This window comes from Ovis aries, chromosome 15 (genome assembly GCF_016772045.2).
Source record: "Ovis aries strain OAR_USU_Benz2616 breed Rambouillet chromosome 15, ARS-UI_Ramb_v3.0, whole genome shotgun sequence".
Taxonomy (NCBI): Eukaryota; Metazoa; Chordata; class Mammalia; order Artiodactyla; family Bovidae; genus Ovis; species Ovis aries.
This window is the reverse complement of record NC_056068.1, coordinates 5,767,799-5,786,192: the sequence shown is the minus strand read 5'-3', so window position 1 is coordinate 5,786,192 and position 18,394 is coordinate 5,767,799. Positions and strand designations below refer to the sequence as shown.

The 18,394-nt window shown below is 38.1% G+C and overlaps 1 protein-coding gene across 1 annotated transcript in view; it reads right to left on the bottom strand.

Annotated features, from left to right (window-relative positions):
- Window positions 1-574: 574 nt before the first annotated feature.
- MMP20 (matrix metallopeptidase 20) overlaps window positions 575-18,394 on the bottom strand; it is a 65,999-nt gene continuing 48,179 nt past the window's right edge. The window contains exons 9-10 of the mRNA XM_004015973.6: window positions 6,042-6,145; window positions 575-5,027 (exon numbers count right to left, since the gene is read on the bottom strand). Of these exons, the coding sequence (XP_004016022.2) occupies window positions 4,927-5,027; window positions 6,042-6,145 (205 nt within the window). The 3' untranslated portion in view covers window positions 575-4,926. The remainder of the gene's footprint in view (window positions 5,028-6,041; window positions 6,146-18,394) is intronic.

Sequence of the window (18,394 nt, the reverse complement as noted above, 5' to 3'; positions counted from 1 at the left end):
AGATTAATTCAATTTGGAATTTGGGAAAGAAAAATTTCAGGTCACTGGTTATCAATCTTTGTGATACTATTGCTCAGCTATCACAAGGGATAATTACAAAGTCTCTAAAATATCTCAAAACAAAATTAATTCTAATTGTTTCAAACGTGACAGTTTTAGAGTCCTTATATGGGCTATCTAGAGTTCCACATATTTTGACTCAGATATTTAAGCCTCTAAATATCCCAGTGAGGTAAGAATTATTCTTACTGTAATTTTACAAAGGAGGAAACTAAGAAATTAGGGAGCTTGACCAATATCACAAGGCTAAAGATGACAGGTCTGGGTTTGAATTCAGTCAGGCAGGCCTCAGAGCACACTCATTTTTCACCCTGTAACATTCGTTTGTTTGGTGAAGTGTCTACACCGGACACATGCAGGGCTAGCAGTGGCCGCAAGGTGGACACCTTGCGTACTGTGCTCAGCACCACACGCCTTCAGGCCAAAGCTTCGCTGCTGTGGGTTCCCGGCCACAGACGGTCAGCCGGCATGGCCTGCACACATCTCCACACTACCTTGATCTCCTTGCTTATTATTTCAAAAAATATAACAGGTTTATTGAGATATAATTCACATACCTTACAATCCATTCACTTAAGGTGTACAATTTAATGGCTTTCAGTATATTCACAGATTTGTGCAACCATCACCTGTAGTGGCTCATACACGATAGCAGTCACATCCCCAACCACTTTCTCCAGCTTCTGACAAGCAGAGATTAGTTTCCTGCATCTCTGAACATCTCATACATATAGAATCATGCAATATTCTCTGCCTTTTGTGCATCTCAATGCCTTATGTGTATATCAATGCCTTATGTGTGTGACTTTTTTCACTTAGCATAAGGTTTTCAAATTTTATTCATATTGTAATATGTATTAGTGTTTTTTTTTAATTGTCAAATAATAATCCAATATGTGAATCTTCCAGATTTAAAAAGTCCATTCATCATGTGATGCCTGCGTTTCCACATTTTGGCTATTATGAATAATGCTGCCGTGAATCTTTGTGTGCACGTTTTTGTGTGGACATACATTTTCATTTCTCATAGGTATATACCTACTTGGAGCCTGGCAGTCTTCAGTCCATGGGGTTGCAAAAGAGTCAGACACAGCTTAGCAGCCAAACACCACCACCACCACCACCACCACCTAGGAGTGCAATTGCTGGGTTATGTGGTATCTCTATGTTCTGTGTTTTGAGGACATGCCAGACTATTTCCCCTTCTTGCGTATTGATATTAAGTTTTCCTCAGCTGACCGTTTTTGCAAAAGTGACTTTTTTTTACTCTGTAGAGTCAGTTGACATTGGAAATCAGGGATACCAGATTTTGTCATCAACAGTCTAGTTGGCTGTAAATAGCCACTTTCAGTAATGGAAACCAAATGGAAAGCTTAGAGTACCCTTAAGTAACTGTCCCATCCCTTCTTACTATTAAGTCTTTTTAGTGAGCATATGAAACAAATTTAATAAATAATAGTAAAATTATAACTAGTATCTATTGAATACTATAGCTGTTCCTGGCAGTCTATGAAATATGCTAACTATATTTTATCATCTACTTTTAGAACTACTTTTTAAAAACATTTTTTTTAGTTGATGGATAATTGCTTCACAGAATTTTGTGGTTCTCTGTCATACATCAACAAGAATCAGCATAGGTACACCCATGTCCCCTCCCTCCTGAACCTCCCTCCCACCTCCCTCCCCATCGCACCCTTCAGCCTGCCACAGAGCCCCTGTTTGAGTTCCCTGAGTCGCATTAAAAAAAAATGAAGTATGGTTGATTTACAATGCTGTATTAAATTCTGATGTATAGCAAAGTGGTTCAGTTTTATACATATTAAGTATTACATATTATTTTTCATATCTGTTTTCATTATGGTTTATTACAGGATATTGAATATAATTCCCTATACTATATAGTAGGGCCTTGCTGTTTATCTATTTTATAAATATTTGTTTGTAGCTGCTAATCCCAAACTCCTAATTTATCCTTCCCCTGCCTTTCACTATTGGTAACCATAAGCTTGTTTTCTATGTCTGTGAGTCTGTTTCTGTTTTGCAAATAAATTCATTTGTATCATATTTTAGATTTCACATATAAGTGATATCGTGTGGTATTTGGCTTTCTCCTTCTGACTTATTTCACTTAGTGTGATAAACTCTAGGTCCATCCACGCTGCTGCAAATGGCGTTACTTCATTCGTTTACAGCTGAGTGGTATTCCATTGTACGTTTATATCTTCTTTATCCATTCATCTGCTGGTGGACATTTAAGCTGCTTCCATGTGTTGGCTATTGTGAATAGTGCTACTATAAACGTTGGATTGCATATGTCTTTTTAAATTAGAGTTTTCTCCAGATATATGCCCAGGAGTGGGATTGTTAGATCATATGGCAACTCTATTTTCAGTTTTTTGAGGAACCTCTATGTGGTTTTTCCTAGTGGCTGCACCAACTTACACTCCCACCAACAATGTAAGAATGTTCTCTTTTCTCCACGCTTTCTTCAGCATATATTGTTTATAGCCTTTTAATGATGGTCATTCTGACCTGTGTGAGGTGATAGCTTATTGCAGTTTTGATTAGCATTTCTCTATTAATTAGCGAAGTTGAACAATTTTATTGGCAATCTGTATGTCTTCTTTGGAGACATGTCTATTTAAGTCTTCTGTTCATTTTTTGATTTGGTTCTGTTTCCTTGTTCTTGAGTCGTATGAGCTGTTTGTGTATTTTGCAAATTAAGCCCTCCTTGGGTCTCATTGTGTGTGTATTTTCTCCCAGTCTGCCAGCTGTCCTTTTGTTGTTATGGCTTCCTTTGCTGTGCAAAAGCTTACAGTTTGATTAGGTCCCATTTGTTTATTTTTGCTTTTATTTCTATTTCTTTGAGAGACTGAACTAAGAAAATGTTGCTATGATTTATGTAAGAGAATATTTTGCCTATGTTTTCTCTTCTAGAAGTTTTATGGTGTCATATCTTATATTTAATTAAGTCTTTAAGCCATTTTGAGTTTACTTTTGTGTAGGGTGTGAAAGAGAAATTTGCTCAGTCATGTCCGTCTCTTTGCGACCTCCTTGGAATTCTCCAGGCCAAAATACTGGCATGGGTATCCTTTCCCTTCTCCAGGGGATCTTCCTAACCCAGGGATTGAACCCAGGTCTCCCACATTGCAGGTGGATTCTTTACCAGCTGAGCCACAAGGGAAGCCCAAGAATACTGGAGTAGGTAGCCTATCCCTTCTCCAGGGGATCTTCCCAACCCAGGAATCCAACTGGGGTCTCCTACACTGCAGGCAGATTCTTTACCAACTGAGCTGTTATGGAATCCCGTAAGGTGGGAGGAAGTGTTCTAACATCATTGATTTATATGTGGTTGTCCAGCTTTCCCAACACTATTTGCTGAAGAGACTTTCTTTTCTCCATTGTATATTCTTATCTCCACAAAGATTAATTGACTGTAGGTGTGTGGGTTTATTTCTAGACTTTCTATTCTGTTCCATTGATCCATACCTCTGTCTTTGTGCCAGTACCCTGATGTTTTGATTACTTTGGCTTTGTATTGTTTTCTGAAGTCTGGGAGGGTTATGCCTCTAGCTTTATTCTTTTCCCTCAGGATTGCTTTGGCAATTCTGGGTCTTTCGTGGTTCTGTATAAATTTTAAGATGATTTGTTCTAGTTTTGTGAAAAATGTCATGGGTAATTTGATAGGGATTGCGTTAAATCTATAGTTTGTGTTGGGTAGTAAGGCCATTTTAATAATATTAATCCTTCCAATCTAAGAATATGGGATATCTTTCCATTGCTTTGAATCATCCTCAATTTAATTTATCAATGTTTTAAAGTAGAACTACTAAAATATAAGATAAAAAAATAAGAATGACGGCTGTATTTTATCTGTACTAATGACTAGGTAGAAAAAAAAAAATTAGCTTGAAATAAGAAAAACTAAAGCAAAAGACAAACTTCCCCAAATGAAAAGCTAGTCAGAAGAGGCCTTCTTAGAAAGGTTAAAGACAGTTTCATTGAGGACATTTTATTTCCAGGAAGGAGGAAAAAGAGTGAATTACTATTATTTCTTCTGACTCTGAATATTCATGATACTATCTCAAGGTCGGAGTTTTCTATAAAGTACACAGAATTTGTTATCAAAGTGTGATAGAAGCTGGTAACCATTAACTAAAGAGAAATACTGGATTGATCTTATACAACATTTTTATTGGCTTTTGTTAAAAATTTTCTTGTTGTTGCAAAATGCCCATCTCTTACCTAGTATGAGAATCCATTTGAGTAGATTTGCCCATTATAACCTACTTCAAAGACCAGTGAGCACACATAGAGTCAAACAAACAAACAAACAAACACACAAACAATGAGAAACAAAACTTATACAGTATGTGGACTGTGATATGGTTAAAGACAGATACATTTATATCCATCATAGCAAATGTTAAGACCAAAAGGGCTTGTATAGAATTAATGTAATTTGTGTGGTAATGCTATTTCCTATTAAAAGAATTATAATACATATCAGAAAATCCACAAGTAGGCTTCTTCCTGGAAATAAAAACCAAACTGATCAATTTGCCTCAGTGTATTAGTGAGGAAAAAAAATGATGCGCATCTAACTGAAGAGTTGCACTGTGTTGATTCTGATTTTGTGTGAAGCTGAATGTATAATAATTTCCCATTTGGTTTACAATTCTGAATCCAAAACTGAGAAACTGTTTAGAAGCATAATTATTTTCAATGAATTGGAAATTACCCTTAGAATTGAAGGCCATGGGAAGAATATGTAACCTGAGTTCCGATTTAGTCCTTAAGATCCAGTCCTCAGATCCAGCTCTCAGTCATCTTCATTTTTTAGGAAAGACTAGACTTTGCTATTTAGCAACCAATCCAGGAACTAGATTTCAGCACACTAACCACGTCTTCCTTCTCTGTATCATATTTGTATGCTTTGGGTCCCGAAAAGAAGTAAATGTAGCCTAAAAGAGACAAAGATGAAATCATGGTTACTGAAAAGGACTTGAAAATTTATAAATGGGATGGCCGTGCAGTTGTAACTTTCTCGAGGGGGCACCGAAGAGAAACAGGAAATGTGCCAGGGGGCAGTTGGCTAACCCTCAGCACAGCTCTCTCTCAGCCCTGGAATCCGACACCCCTAACTTGCCAGTCGTCTCTCATCATTCTCTCTGCCACGCCAGGGCCGCTCTGTGCCTCTCCTCAGGCTGCTCCCATCCGGGAAATCCGCCCCCCACTTTTTCCTTCCCGAGTCAAAAATCTAGCCTTTCTTTAAAACCCGGCGGAAGTCCCATTACGAAATCTACACCAACTGATGCCTGTTTTGATCTTTTCTTTCTCAGATCACCTCTTGCAATTATTGGGAAGACTACCACCACAATTCAGTACTAAATTATACTTGATTTCTAGTAATTTCATCTGTGTTGGGTGGAGGGGCAATTCCCAAAGAGACTAACCATTCCATGAGGGCAGAGACCGTAACTGAAGTTGCCTTTGCATTTCGCAACAGGGTCCAGCTCTGTGCTAAACACTCAAGAAGAACGTGTTGACTGACTGATTCAAAGATTCAGTTAAACTTATTCAACCCAGTTCAATTCAACTTTCACAGCTATGTGTCAAATTTCAGAAGCTGGGTGATAGAATGGGGAAAGGCATTTATTCTCAATGGGAAGGTTGAGAATATGTACATTTTAAAGATGAAAAAGGCAGTTTTGACTAGATGGCCTTTATGATGTAACTGGCTAATGGACTGAAGCTATACTTTTAAAACTTTCCATTTGTAAAGAGAGACCCATAATGGAAGACTTTTTATACTTTTTCTGGTGGTTAATCTGGTTAATTAAATTTATAAGGGACTCAGGGTCCCGAAAAATAAGAACCAAGGACTCCCATTTGGAAATCCATTTTCAGTTATGTTAAAGCAAAGCCCAGAAATTGTTACAATTTCTACAAAGAAAGTGTTTCATGGAAACACTCACCATTTAATTCTACAGCTGCATCTATTTGGCCATTGACTCCTGAAAATTCTTCTTCAGTACTCTTTGGATAGTCTTTTTCCATTTTCCTTTTTCGTTCATCGTAACTGTAAGAAATATTATTTTGTAAATAATATAAACATGAGGTATTCATTGATTGTAGAGGACATCGTGCTAGTCGGGTGTATTTAGCCAGGGTTGACTTATGATTTACTTTGGATCTCCTCTGTCTCTCTGTTTCTCTGCTGTCTCTCTCTCTCACATACACATTCTGCCATTACTTTCCCAGGTTGCAGAGATTCTGTGGACACTAGTTTGGGAGTCATTTGCTCTAAACATTTTTTTTTTAGCAAATTGCCAGATATGTTGCTTAGACTTAGTTATATTGTTTAGAATTATAAGATCATATTTCTATAATGAAAAATTACTGCTTTTCAATGGGAAATCTACACTTATTTTCAGTGCTTTTTTTTTTTTTTTTTTTTTTTACTGTTGTAATTTCTCTCTCTCTTACCCTCCATGTATGAATTTCCTGGCTCACCAAACAGTTGAAAGCCCTTCACGGAGGCTTTCATTAACCATTCCCATGGTTTGTCATCAGAAGTGCCAGTAAGGAGCTTTGTGCTATGCAGAGAAGGGATTGAACAAATGACGCACGATGAATGAATAAACAAAGAAACAAATGTGGGAATGATCAATAGATGAAGACAAGAAGTGAGAAAGTCTGGAATAACAGATATTCTGCTTTTAAAACATTCTAATTTTTTCCTAGAAAGATTATACAACTAATCAAAAAGTAGATTAGGTTTGTTTTTCTGAACTCACAACTACCATGCAGTGATAACTCTGAAGACTGATTAATACATCTCTTTAGTAACTCTCTAAATTATCCCTTGTAAAGAGATTGTGACTCATATGAACCAGTATGACTTGGATGAGCTCAGCATGTAGGCAGAGCAGGCTCTCTTCCGTTCAAGAAGACTTCATTTAAAGTGTGAGAAAGTCCCTTCTTCATCAGCATGGAGCTCCCAGTGGGGACATTCTCTAGGTGGCCACCCTACTCATTTCCCACCAGAAGGTCAAACAGTTTCTCCTGGTGCCTGGGCCACTGGGAGTTTCCTGCAGCAGCAATCACAGCCGCTTCTCCTGAAATGTGCCTCTCACACGGCTATGACTACCCAGGCAGGGGACAGAGCTCTCATGATACTGAGTAGATCAAACCCGGGGAAGGAATATTCAGGTTGAAACTGACTTGTGGTTGAGATGCTTTGCTGGGTGTTGAGGAGAAAAGTGGAAGTTAACTCCTGGAAGTCCAAATTCCCTTTCCAAGAGTGTCATTAGAACCTTCCAGCAGGCCGAGGGGAAACCCTAGCTATGTGAGTTACACAAATAGACATGGAAACCATTGCCATGTTTTGTCATCAGAAGTGCCAGTAAGGAGTGTCTATGCTATCAGGAGGAGTGCTGCAAGGTGTCAGGACTGTAGCGAGGGAACGACTGGGGGAAAGGACAGCTGGGCATATTGCCTCGCCAGGGCTTGGATTTCTCTTGTTTGCTTTGTTCCAGTGTTTGAAATCTAGAGTCCCTGGTTCAAAGTGGGAGTGCGGCTGTTTACACATTAACCAGTGCTTACTAGGTTCTCTTCTCTCACTTCCCTGAAACAGCTGAATTGAGGAAACGGATGCTATTACTGGAGCGTATGAGGAGGGTAATTCTAATGCTTAAAATATTTTGGGCGAGGGATGAAACAGGAAGAACAAAGGGACCGAAAGGTATTGGCATGTCTGTAGACATACAGAGAGATGTGGTGGGGGATACCAGGGAATGTGACATTTTGAATTATTTGTTTAATGTCAACCCCTAAGCTCAGGGGTAAATAGTGAAATGCCTTTCATATCCACTTCCTTTTTCGTCTGTCCTGAATAAAGGATTAGGGGCTGAGCTATTATAATTAGAGCTATGCCTTACCTTTGTGTGCGTTAAACATTTATGAGTGATTTTAAGAACTTCATCCACATTTACATTATTTTACAGCAAAATGTGTTCTCAGTTCCAAACAAGTGACTGGCCAAAGAATGTCTGTAGGGAAACCTATTACAAATTGAGATCTGCTCATACTAAGAAATCTGGAAAGTATCAAAGGAGAGAGTGAAGATCTTTTCTTGAGAATAGAAAAACCATTTAAATAATATGAAATAGGTTTTCAAGAAAATGATGACTATTAATCCAACAACAACAACAAAAAGAAAAATCCAATAGATTTGGAAAAGTGATCTTTCTTTTTTTTAAATGTGTATGCTTAGTTTGCTAAGGGCAGTGGTGACATCTAAAATTTTATATATCTATCTGTTGAGAGGATAATGGAGTTAATAATATTATATGTAAATACAATTTCAGCAGATATTTTGGACAAGCGATATCCAGCTGAGAATTTTAATTTTCAATTACATTTATAAAAACATAGGCAAAAATTTTGGCAAACCTGTGAAATCATTTTTCTTTTTTTCATCCCTTCTACCACTTAGTCTCTCTCCCTTTCTGCCAACTGCGTCTCTGCCCTCTTGCCCCTTACTCTATAACTGCTTTTCAAAGAGTATCTTTTTAGAGTATCAATAAAATCTATGTTAAAGACTGTTGGTGGGAATGCAAACTAGTACAGCCACTATGGAGAACAGTGTGGAGATTCCTTAAAAAATTGCAAATAGAACTACCTTATGACCCAGCAATCCCACTTCTGGGCATACACACCGAGGAAACCAGAATTGAAAGAGACACATGTACCCCAATGTTCATCGCAGCACTGTTTATAATAGCCAGGACATGGAAACAACCTAGATGTCCATCAGCAGATGAATGGATAAGAAAGCTGTGGTACATATACACAATGGAGTATTACTCAGCTGTTAAAAAGAATTCATTTGAATCAGTTCTGATGAGATGGATGAATCTGGAGCCGATTATACAGAGTGAAGTAAGCCAGAAAGAAAAACACCAATACAGTATACTAACACATATATATGGAATTTAGGAAGATGGCAATGACGACCCTGTATGCAAGACAGGGAAAGAGACACAGATGTGTATAACGGACTTTTGGACTCAGAGGGAGAGGGAGAGGGTGGGATGATTTGGGAGAATGACATTCTAACATGTATACTATCATGTGAATTGAATCACCAGTCTATGTCTGACGCAGGATGCAGCATGCTTGGGGCTGGTGCATGGGGATGACCCAGAAAGATGTTATGGGGAGGGAGGTGGGAGGGGGGTTCATGTTTGGGAATGCATGTAAGAATTAAAGATTTTAAAATTTAAAAAATAAAAAACTAAAAATTAAAAAAAATAAAATAAAAAAAAATAATAATAAAATCAAGAACACTAGTTTTCTACCCGTAAAAAAAAAAAAGAATCAGTCTGACACATAAACCACGTGGTCCTCGGATGTTGGAGTCGGTAACCATTTCTTTCTCCAGGGGACCTTCCTGACTCAAAGACTGAACCCTGAAATGCAGGTGGATTCTTTATCATCCAGGGCCAGAGCGATTAGGGAAGCCCACATTTTAAGATTAGCTGATAACATATATATTTCATTTGGGCCTCTTATATAGACACTGTGTAGATGGCCTTATGCAGTTAACATAGGGTTAAACTACTTCTCATTTTACCAAATAAGAACATTACCATTAACCATCAACCATCAAAATACTAATTATCACCTATTTTCATCATTTCATTAAAAAAGAAACTTTCATACTAAAAAAGGCAGAAAAAACATAACCTCAGAAGAAAAGATGGTTCTTGCCAATAATACTGACCCAGATCACATCCTCCTATGTCTTTATTGTGCTATTTTATATTTCTGTGGACTAATGAAAACTTTGTGATGATCTATCCCTTGGTTTTTGGACAGGTATTTGGGGATTTCACTTCCCTGGTAGCTCAGTTGGTAAGGAATCCGCCTGTGATGCAGGAGACCCCAGTTGGATTCCTGGTGTGGGAAGATTCCCTGGAGAAGGGATAGGCTACCCACTCCAGTATTCTTGGGCTTCCCTTGTGGCTCAGGTGGTAAAGAATCTGCCTGCAATGCAGGAGACCTGGGTTTGATCCCTGGGTTGGGAAGATCCCCTGGAGGAGGGAAAGGCTACCCACACCAGTATTCTGGCCTGGAGAATTCCGAGGACTGTATAGTCCGTGGGTTTGCAAAGAGTTGGACACTACTGAGTGACTTTCACTTTCACTTTGAGGGTTTCTGTTATAGAGCAGAGAGCACAGTCGATGGCACAGTCAGGGTTTGAGTTCTGACTCTGTTATGTGCTGGCTCTGTGATCAGGAGAATGTGTTCTGAGACCTGGTTTCTTTATCTGGAATATAGTGGCCATGAGGATGAGAGAAATCACTCACACACACACACACACACACACACACACACACACACACAGGCACATATGCACACAGAAACGTGCCTGGCACATGTAGATATCAAGGGCTGGCCCAAGTTATTTGCTGTTTATGTTGGCCCCAAGAGGGCTTCCCTTGTGGCTCAGCCAGTAAAGAATCTGCCTGCAATGTGGGAGACCTGGGTTTGATCCCTGGGTTTGATCCCTGGGTTGGGAAGATCCCCTGGAGGGGGGAATGGCTACCCACTCCAGTATTCTGGCCTGGAGAATTTCATGGACTGTATAATCCATGGAGTCACAATGAGTTGGACTCGACTGAGTGACTTTCACTTCACTTGGTCCCAGGAGCCATTAACTGGCTGGCTAGTATGAAGTTGAGTGAATGTGTGATTTTGTCTAGGATCCTGAGTCATCAAAGAGTTGAGTGTTTACCTAATTTTTTAAACACACTTCATTGGGATAACATTTTGCAGTAGTAGGCAAAGTTGAGAAAAAAAGAAGAAAGGAGGACTAGAAAATATTGGAGGTAGTCCAGAGACCTCAGCAAAAATGAGGTTAGAAAGTCTACTGTTAATAGTATACTGAAGATTTTACTGAGGATTAAAGAAAATAAAATTATATGACAGGATGAGAATTATGGGCATGGTTATTTTAATTGACAGTAAATAAATATATGGTGAAGAGAATGAAAAGTTACTACACATGGTAGATGGAAAGGACTTCTGGATCTGGACTCAGAGGGCACAAAATACAGCCTTGGATGGACTACTTTTAACTGTGTGGCCTTGACTTAATCACTTGATCTCTTAGATGCAATGTTTTTAACTGTGAAATAAAGAGAACAATACCTACTTCTCAAGATGGTTGAGGAGGCAGATGGGAAAATGAGAGGAAAAAAGAAAATAGTTTGATTTCTAACACATAATAAACTACGAAGAAAGTATCTATTGTAAATATACTATATACTGTGCGTGTGCTAAGTTGCTTCAGTTGTGTCCACCTCTGTGCGACCCTATAGATTGTAGCCTGCCAGGCTCTTCTGTCCATGGGATTCTCCCGGCAAGAATACTGGAGTGGGTTGGCATTTCCTCCTCCAGGGAATCTTCCCAATCCAGGGATTGATCCCACGTCTTTTACATCTACCTGCTTTGGCAGGTGGATTCTTTACCACTAGCACAACCTGTATACTAGATACCTGGTAAAAGCAATGCACACATTTTCTCACCACCAAGGTCTTGTTTGTGAAACCCAAATACCAGGTAAGAACGATTAACCAGTAACTATGTTGATTTCCTTTGAGAGTATTTCTTTCATCATTTAACACTGATCAATGGGTCTAGAAATTAAACAAATCATTACTGACAGTTAAACTTTACTAGCAATATTGTTTAACTGCAATATTGTAAGGCTGTAGATATCTGATATGCTTTTTCATATATATTATCTTACTCTCCACATTTGCAATCTAAGGATTTAGGGAGTATTTTGGTAAAGTACCTGCGAATTGTTTAACTTTTGGCGGAGAACTTAGATTTGTTAGAAATTTCTAGTGTTTCCATTGTGATGATTTCTAACTTGTGTCAATGGCAAATTTTAACAGCATTCTGTCTTCTTTGAACTACTGAATCGGGAGTTCGGTCTGCTAAACAATGCTTAAAGAAAATGTGAGAAAGGATGGCAGACGCAGGAATTTACTGTTTAGCATGTAAGATACTGTCTTCCCAGGTGGTGCTAGTGGTAAAGAACCCACCTAACAATGCAGGAGACATAAGAGACTTGGGTTCCATCCCTGGGTTGGGAAGATCCCCTAGAGGAGGGCATGGCAACCCACTCCACTATTCTTGCCTGGAGAATTTCACAGAGAGGAGCCTGGTGGGCTACAGTCCATAGGGTTGCAAAGAGTTGGACATGACTGAAGCAACTTAGCATGCACACAAGTATTTATGGTACATGTTTCAAGAAGTTTCCTCAAGGAGACCTTTTTAGTGAAATCTAGTGGAATTTCTCGTGGAATCCCCTTTGAAGTTAAGCCACTTCTAGCCAGGAATCACATGGTTCTCATGGAGGAAGGGATCTTTGTGATCTAAACTAGAGAGGGTAGGGGGGTAAATGGTCAGGAATGAAGAGAAGGGAGAAGAGTAAGAACCTGCTATGCACCATCTTAGATGAGGAAAATGGCTATGAGAAAATTCTGGAACAAAGAATTAGTAATAATGTTCAAAAGTACTAATGATCTCAATTACTATCTGATTGATGAAATGCAAAATTATATCCAGCCTGAATGATCTAAATTCAAGCCCTGTATATCCAACTCCCTTCCAGACATTTCCATTCTTTGATCTTACCAGCATGTCAAACTATATAACTACAAACTGGAATTTCTGTTTATTCTTTTAATTTTCTTTTATTTCTTTTATTTTTTATTTCTTTTAATTTTGCTTTACTTCTTAATTTTATTCTTTCCCTACTGAATGGCCTTAGCATCCTTGTCAAAAAGCAACTGAACATAGATATATGGACTGTCAATTTTATTCCATTTATCTTTATGTCTGTTTTCATTATTAGTATCACATTGTCTTGATTAATGCTGCTTTCTGGTAAATTTTGAGATTAGGAAGTCTGAATTATCCAGCTTTGTTTCTCTTTTTCAAAGTATTTTGGCTATTCTGTTTTTTTTTTTTTTTATTTTCCAAATAGATTTTAAGATCAGCTTCTCAATTTCCAAGAAGAAACCAGTGGTATTCTGGTAGGGTCTGGGTGGAGTCTATAGATCTGTTGGGGGAGCACTGCCATTAATTAGGGCTCTGGGCCATGAACATAAGATATCTTTCCATTTAGATCTTGTTTAGTTTCTTCTGACAGTGTTCTGTAGTTTTCAGATTACAAGTTTCACATTTATTCTGTTAAAATGTATTTCTAAGTGTATTTTTCTTCTTGATGCTATGGAATTGCTTTCTTAATTCATTTTTGCATTGTTTATTGAAGTATATACAAATACATTAGATTTTTTCATATTGAACATATCTACAAATTTGTGGACTCATTTATCAATTCTAACAGTTTTTTTTTTTCTTTTGAGGTTCCTTAGGCTTTTCTATGTAAAAGATTATATGACATACAAATACAAATAATTTTACTTTCTTTCCCATCTTCTGTATCATTCTTTTTAAATATCATTCATTCTTGCTTAATTGCCCTGACTAGAGCCTCCAGTAAAATTTCGAATAGAAGTGGTAAGAATGAAAATTTTTGTCTTGTTCCTGATTTTAGAGGGAAAGCATCCAATCTTTCAACACTGAGAATGATATCAGCTGTGGGTATTCATAGATGCCGTCTATCAGAGTGAAAAAGTTTCTCTCTATTCCTTGTTTGTTGAATTTTTTTTATAATGCAACAGTGTTTGATGTTGTCAAATGCTTTTTCTACATCTATTGAGGTGATCTTATGGTTTTTAATTTTTAACTCTATTGATATAGTGTATTATATTAATTTATATAATTAATCAATTATAAATGTTATTATAGATAAACATGTTAAACCAATCTTGCATTCTTGGGGAAAAATTCCCAGCTGGTCGTGGTGTATAATTCTTTTTTATATGTTTAAGGATTTGGTTTGGTAGTATTTTTGGAGGATTTTTGCATTCATATTCATAATAGATATTGGTCTGAAGTTTTATTCTATGATGCTTTCATCTGGTTTTCATATAAGGGCAATACTGGCCTCGTACAATGAGTTGGGAAGTATTCTTTTCTCTTCTACTTTCTGGAGGAGTTTGTTAAAAATTGGCAATAATTTTCTTTAAATGTTTTGATATAATTCACCAGGAAACATGTAGGCCTGGGTTTTTCTTTGTGGATAATTTTTATATTACGAATTAAACCTCATTTGTTATAAGTCTATTCAGAATGTCTATTTCTTCATGACTCACTTTGTCCTTTTTTTTATCACTTTGTATTTTTCTAGGAATTTGTCTATTTCACGTAAACTTTCTAATTTATTGGCACACAATCGTTTATTCTTTTATAGTCCATTTTATTTCTGTAAGGTTGTGTTCACTCTTTCATTTCTGATTTTAGTAATTTTGGTTTTCTCTTTTGTACTAGGTTAATTTAGTGAGAAGTTTATAAATTTTTTTGACCTTTTTAAAGAAACACATTTAACTTTGCTGGTTATCTCAAATTGTTTATTCTCTACTTCATTTTCACTGTTATCTTTTATTATTTCCTTTTTCTTGCTTGTTAGAATTAATTTGCTCCTTTTTCCAGTGTCTTAAGTGGAAAGTTAGGTTATTGATTTGAGTTCTTTCTTTTTTTTAAATATGGATATGTACAGCTAGAAGCTTCCCTTTGAGCACTGCTTTAACTGCGTCAACATAGGTTGTGCTTTAATATTCATTCATCTTAAAGTATCTTCTAAATTCTCTTGTGATTTCTTCATCCCATTGGTTGTTAAAGAGTGTGATATATAATATACATTTATACTACCTTTTATAATTTCATAATTGCACTTACTGGTGTTCTTTTTTTTAACGTGGACTCAAATGTTCAAATTACTGTCTGGGTTTACTTGCTTGAAGAATTTTCTTTACTACTTCTTGTAAAGAAGATGATAGTGATAAATTCTCTGTTTTTATTTGGGAATGTCTTCATTTTGCCTTCATCTTTTAAGGATAGCTTTGCAGAATATAGGATTCTTGGTTGAGCATTTTTTCCTTAAGCACTCTGAAGATGTTTCCCACTACTTTCTGGCTTAACTGGTTTGACTGATTTTCAGTCTTGTTCCCGCTCTAAGGACAGAAATGGTATGGACCTAACAGAGCAGAAGATATTAAGAAGAGGTGGCAAGAATACATAGAAGAACTGTACAAAAAGATCTTCATGACTGAGATAATCACGGTGGTGTGATCACTCATCTAGAGCCAGACATCCAGGAATGTGAAGTCAAGTGGGCCTTAGAAAGCATCACTACAAACAAAGCTAGTGGAGGTGATGGAATTCCTATTGAGCTATTTCCAAGTCTGAAAGATGATGCTGTGAAAGTGCTGCACTCAATATGCCAGCAAATTTGGAAAACTCAACAGTGGCCACAGGACTGGAAAAGATCAGTTTTCATTTCAATTCCAAAGAAAGGCAATTCCAAAGAATGCTCAAACTACTGCACAATTGCACTCATCTCACACGCTAGTAAAGTAATGTTCAAAATTGTCCAAGCCAGGCTTCAGCAGTACATGAACCAAGAACTCCCATATGTTCAAGCTGGTTTTAGAAAAGGCAGAGGAACCAGAGATCAAATGGCCAACATCCACTGGATGATGGAAAAAGCAAGAGAGTTCAAGAAAAACATCTATTTCTGCTTTATTGACTATGCCAAAGCCTTTGACTGTGTGGATCACAATAAACTGTGGAAAATTCTGAGAGAGATGGGAACACCAGACCACTTGACCTGCCTCTTGAGAAATCTGTATGCAGGTCAGGATGCAACAGTTAGAACTGGACATGGAACAACAGACTGGTTCCAAATAGGAAAAGGAGTATGTCAAGGCTGTATATTGTCACCCTGTTTATTTAACTTCTATGCAGAGTACATCATGAGAAATGCCAGACTGGAAGAAACACAAGCTGAAATCAAGATTGCCGGGAGAAATCTCAATAACCTCAGATATGCAGATGAGACCACCCTTATGGCAGAAAGTGAAGAGGAACTAAAAAGCCTCTTGATGAAAGTGAAAGAGGAGCTTGAAAAAGTTGGCTTAAAGCTCAACATTCAGAAAATGAAGATCATAGCATCTGGTCCCATCACTTCATGGGAAATAGATGAGGATACAGTGGAAACAGTGTCAGACTTTGATTTTGGGGGCTCCAAAATCACTGTAGATGGTGATTGCAGCCATGAAATTAAAAGATGCTTACTCCTTGGAAGAAAAGTTATGATCAACCTAGATAGCATATTCAAAAGCAGAGACATTACTTTGCCGACTAAGGTCCGTCTAGTCAAGGCTATGGTTTCTCCAGTAGTCATGTATGGATGTCAGAGTTGGACTGTAAAGAAGGCTGAGTGCCGAAGAATTGATGCTTTTGAGCTGTGGTGTTGGAGAAGACTCTTGAGAGTCCCTTGGACTGCAAGGAGATCCAACCAGTCCATTCTGAAGGAGATCAGCCCTGGGATTTCTTTGGAAGGAATGATGCTAAAGCTGGAACTCCAGTACTTTGGCCACATCATGTGAAGAGTTGACTCATTGGAAAAGACTCTGATGCTGGGAGGGATTGGGGGCAGGAGGAGAAGGGGACGACAGAGGATGAGATGGCTGGTTGGCATCACTGACTCGATGGATGTGAGTTTGAGTGAACTCCGGGAGTTGGTGATGGACAGGGAGGCCTAGTGTGCTGCGATTCATGCGGTCGCAAAGAGTCGGACGTGACTGAGCGACTGAACTGAACTGAACTCCCACTCTAATACAGCTGTACTGCTTCCAGAGTGATATAACAAAAACCTTAATGAGTTACTTCCCTGTTTAAGACCTTTACAGATATCCCTATTTTCTCTAAATTAGCACTGATCTCTTAGAATGGCACAGGCCCTTCCTTATATCCATCCCTGGGCTGCATCTCTCATCCCAGCCCATGTTCTGATCATACTGGACTACTTGAGGTTTTCCTCCTATACACAGGTTGTTTTCATGCATCGGTGCCTTTGCTTCAACTGCTCTCTCTGCCTGGAAGATACCCTGCCCATCCTGTCTGGGAAACTCCTACTCAACTCTCAAAATGAAGCTCAGTCATTGCTTCCTCTAAAAACTCTTTCTTGACAATTTTGCTAGAATTGGCCATTTCCTTTTGGTTTTGCCCCCACTGAACCCTGTGCAGTCTTCCATGAGGCCACTTGTGGCATCTGGGTTGCTTTTAATTAGTTATCTATACATTTACTTTCAACTGTACAACTTGCTGAGGGCATTAATAACACCCAATATGAATTGAGTCCTTACTATACGACAGGAATTTCACATTTTTCTCATTGATTTCCACAACTCAGTGAAGTAGATACTATCTGTGCATCCAGAATGATCCAACAGAAAGATGATCCAACATGCCAGAGTTGAGATGAACACTCTCTTATTCCTGTCTACACTCTTAAACAGCAAACTTTGTGCCTTGTCATGAGTGTCAAGGTCTTAGTACACAGCTTGACATGTAATCATGACCAATACAGGCATGAATGCAGTAGTTTGGTAATATATTAAAAAAAAAAAAGATTAAAAAACAAGATTTTGAAATCTACCCATCTTTCTTATTTTCATTACTGTTATTTATTTCTCTATTTTGATTAAATATAAAATCTTTAAATAAACAGATCCAGTTTCAGCATTCTTGAGGGATCCAGGAAGGAGAAAATCTGGAGGACTGTATCTTACTTTGGGCTTCCCTGATAGCTCAGTTGGTAAAGAATCCACCTGCAATGCAGGAGACTCTGGTTGGATTCCTGGGTTGGGAAGATCCTCTGGAGAAGGGACAGGCTACGCATGCCAGTATTCTTCGGCTTCCCTTGTGGCTCAGCTGGTAAAGAATCTGCCTGCCATGTGGGAGACCTGGGTTCGATTCCTGGGTTGGGAAGATTCCCTGGAGAAGGGAAAGGTTACCCACTCTAGTATTCTGGCCTATACAGTCCATGGAGTCACAAAGAGTCGGACATATCCAAGTGTCAATCATGCCTCTAGTCTATCTGTTAGAACGAATGATTTAGGAGTGGAAAAGGGCTTGTACCTATACATTTGTAAGTCATTTTACACAAAGTTTAGAAACCACTGGCAGAAACAGAAGATATTAAGAAGAGGTGGCAAGAATACACAGAACTGTACAAAAAAGTTCTTTATGACTCAGATAATCATAATGGTGTGATCACTCACGCTTACCTAGAGCCAAACATCCTGTAATGTGAAGTCAAGTGGGCCTTAGGAAGCAT